Below are 3453 nucleotides of genomic sequence, written 5' to 3'. Positions count from 1 at the left end.
GTTGATTGATTTAAAGAGATGAACCATTCTGTTGATCATATGATTTTCATGCAATACCACCAATAGGAAATGTTCTAAAAAGTAGTTTGTTGTTTGTGCCATCTAACACTTTCATATCATGAAGGGTAACTGTAGCCTCCAGCGGGGTTTTAAACTTAGGTTGTAGTTGTGTCTCAGTGCCGCTAAAATGTATAGTAATCTGCATATTATACTGTACTAAAGTAGCTATTAGTATACAAAAAACAAAAAGGTACTTTTTCATTTTGTGCCAACAGGAAATGGAAGTGACCTGGAACAAAAGACGGTATTGTTGGACAATGTTTGATGTTTGCAAATTCTTTATGAACCATTAAAGAAACATAGGAAAGTTTTTTTCTTGTAGATTTCCTTTTTATGATTAAAGAATAGTTTTTGTCGTGGGATTTAACACATTATGCAATCTGCTGTGTTTAATAGTTGCTGTGAGTGCAGCTGTCCTTTGCCGGGATCATTATGCAAGCAGCTTCTTTTCCAGATAACGAGACAAAGGACATTGTTCTGGCACTGTTTTGCTTATGGCTTCATTGTCTGAGCTCCCTCTCTTTTCATGTCATCAGGGATTGTTGGTCTCTGGGTCAGTTAAGGATAATGCACACAAAAAAGGCAGATTGTTTTCTAACATGTTTGGTCTGGGAAAAGATGTGAATACTAAAATGTTTTGAATAGGTTGTTAGTTTTCCAATTAAGGTTTAATTCTTTAACATTTAAATTAAACTTTAGTCTTTGGCTTTTTTCAGTCAAGAGAGAAAAAATGTCAAACTTGCCTGAAACTTAATACTAAAGAGCTTGATAACTATGGGCTATCGGGGCATGGCCTAGCATGTACTACACATTACTTTTTTAAACTACATTAGTGCAGAGACTGAAGCCCATGTTGACCCACAAAAGCAGGCCTTTCTCATCCATTACAGTTCAAGTTCACAAAGAGATTTATAAAGGAGACATTCCACCTCCCCGTCTAGCTGCCTGCTTTGCATAACTGGCCCCACAAAGGCCCCCTTTGCTTTTACTGAAGTTGAAAGGCAGCTTTTTTTTAAATGTTAAAACCTACAACTATACTTTTCTACCAAACTATCAGATGTTTTCTCTGCAGTCTTTGAAGAACTTTAACTGATTTAATTTTGATGATCACAGTATCATAAATAGATGATCTGCTGTGCACAAAAGCAATAACTATACTACATCAACAACACAACAACCTGTTTCACACCACTGTTGATAGCAACTGTTTCCCAGGTGTGGTCTGTTTTCATATTTCCTCATACTTTGAAATCATAAATCAGGAGGTGACTTCTCAAGATTTATTACACATTAGGTAATGCAAATATGTGTGAGTATCACTGATTGTGTAGTTATTAGGGAAAATAAACACATTGTTGATACACAAAGTTGTATTAAAAAACACGATTAAAGTATAAATAGCATTCATAAATAGTACATCCAACAGTGATACACCTAGAGCTAAAGCCTGCGATAAGTAAGACTACATATATAATTCAGTTATAGACTTTGAGTGATCTAAAAGAGAATTGATAATGTGATAAGAGGTTTTTATATTCACAGAATATCCAAACTATGTCAGTATTATCTCCTACTTATTTCAGTCATCCAAGTCATTCTCACCAATCATGTGCAAACTTAGTTTTTTGTTTCTTCCCCATGTGAGGCTGGAACAGTTTACTAATTGTGTTGAAGCCTCTCTGGTGCTCTCTGTATTCCCCATCTTCTGTTTTCTCCCTGTTCTGCTCCTGTCCTCCCAAAAGTGCTCTGACCTCAGCTGGCACACCTTTGCCCAGGTAGTGAAAGGCCTTCTTGCCATCGTTGTCCCTTTCATTCACACTGGCTCCATAACTCTGCACCAGCAACACAATCACTTCAGTGTGGCCGTGTATGGCTGCGATGTGTAAAGGTGTGTACCCCCCGTGCGCTTTGGTGTTGACGTTAACACAGGTGCCTCTTCTCCTGGAGATATCCACGAGCTTGTGTATCATCTCGCTGTTGCCGTCCTTGGCAGCCCAGTGCAGGGCTGTGAACCCTGACATGAAGTCTTTCTTCTGTGCTAAACGTGTGTCCTGCAGCAGCAGACCATAGATTTGTCCCCACAGTCCAGCAGCACACTTTACCAACCACTCATGGGCTAATGGCTCCAGAGGCACTGACTCTGAGTACTTTGCATCCTCTCCTGGTCTTGTGGTCTTGTTCTGGGGCCTCACCTGGGGGAAGCTCGGGGGCTGCATGTCCTCTGCATGTCTGTTTTTCCAACACTGGGAGTCGCTTGGTGCACCCTTCTTGCAGGCTGCAAAGTTCAGAGTTGGCACTGATGGTGTCGAAACTTTGCTTACCAACTTGACTGCTTGACTTTTATTCTGATGCACTTGGGAATGTAACCCATCCTGCGGTACTGGTGCAGAGTCTCTCGGTGGGGACTTCACCGCTATGACAGCGAACACAGCCCCAGATTTCCTCGCTCTGCTCGGCTGATCTCCGGAGATATTCAGGACTTTGACAGTGGCTGTGTCCGCACTGCTGGTCCTCGATAACGGCCCCCTGTCCCGCACACTCCCCGCAGACGCACGGTTGGCATCACCACAACAATGCATGTCATTTATGTTTGAGGGATAGCACATGTTATTGTTCTCAATGTCAGAGTATATCATCCGGGCTGACTCGGCTCGGTGAGGAGGAGATGTGTACGAAAAGCTCGTGTTTTGACTTGAAAAACTCTCCTCCATCTGTGTTTTCTGCGATGCATCGTGCACAGCCTCTTTATTAATAAAGTCCTGGTACCTTTTCTTCACCACCACAAACTTTACCTCGTCGATCTGTTTGACCACGGCGACGCTGTTGACGTACTTCTTGAAAAGGTCTCTATTGTGCTGTTTTTCCGCGGGATCACCGCAGCTGATTTGACTCCTGAAATTGTTCAGCAGCTCCGAGTTCTTCACTTTGCCTCCGTGCTCCAGGAGAAAAGATAAAATAGACTCTTGGGTCAAAGCCATTTTTGTCCTGCCCGGGTCAAAATGTGGAAAAGATAAGCTCAAATAAAGCCAAAAAGGGGGATAATCTGCTGGTTGTCCGTGCTCCTCTCTCTGTTGTCCTCCACCAACCTGCTGCTTCCGGCGCTTCTCCAGATAAAATCATCAGTTTTTTATTATGGCTCTCCCCGTTAGAGGCTGTTTGTGGGCAGTGCACACTGGACACTTTGTCTCATGATTAGTGGATCAATATCAAAACTGCTAAACAAAAACAATATTTGTATATTCATGTGTAGAGATTCAAAAATGTCCATATAAAAAAAGTGTTATAAAGTAATAGAGTAGAACTATAGTTTTATGTATATTATATATTGAGTTTACTTTAATATAGCAATTAAATGTTCTTTAATGTATGTTTTGATATTGAATCAATATTGTG

The 3453-nt window shown here is 41.2% G+C and overlaps 1 protein-coding gene across 1 annotated transcript; it reads right to left on the bottom strand.

Annotated features, from left to right (window-relative positions):
• Nucleotides 1–1358: 1358 nt before the first annotated feature.
• On the bottom strand, nucleotides 1359–3153 carry sowahab (sosondowah ankyrin repeat domain family member Ab). The gene has a single exon (XM_035668921.1). It carries the CDS (start codon nucleotides 3036–3038, stop codon nucleotides 1659–1661), a length of 1380 nt encoding a protein of 459 aa, XP_035524814.1. The 5' UTR covers nucleotides 3039–3153; the 3' UTR covers nucleotides 1359–1658.
• Between the last annotated feature and the right edge of the window lie 300 nt (nucleotides 3154–3453).

Source organism: Morone saxatilis, unplaced genomic scaffold, assembly GCF_004916995.1.
Source record: "Morone saxatilis isolate NCDOM2014 unplaced genomic scaffold, NCSU_SB_2.0 Contig22, whole genome shotgun sequence".
Taxonomy (NCBI): Eukaryota; Metazoa; Chordata; class Actinopteri; family Moronidae; genus Morone; species Morone saxatilis.
The sequence above is the reverse complement of the archived record's forward strand: the minus strand, read 5'-3'. Positions and strand labels throughout refer to the sequence as shown.

Excerpts from the sequence above, each read along its gene's own strand:
- sowahab (XM_035668921.1), bottom strand. The coding sequence starts at position 3,038 with ATGGCTTTGACCCAAGAGTCTATTTTATCTTTTCTCCTGGAGCACGGA.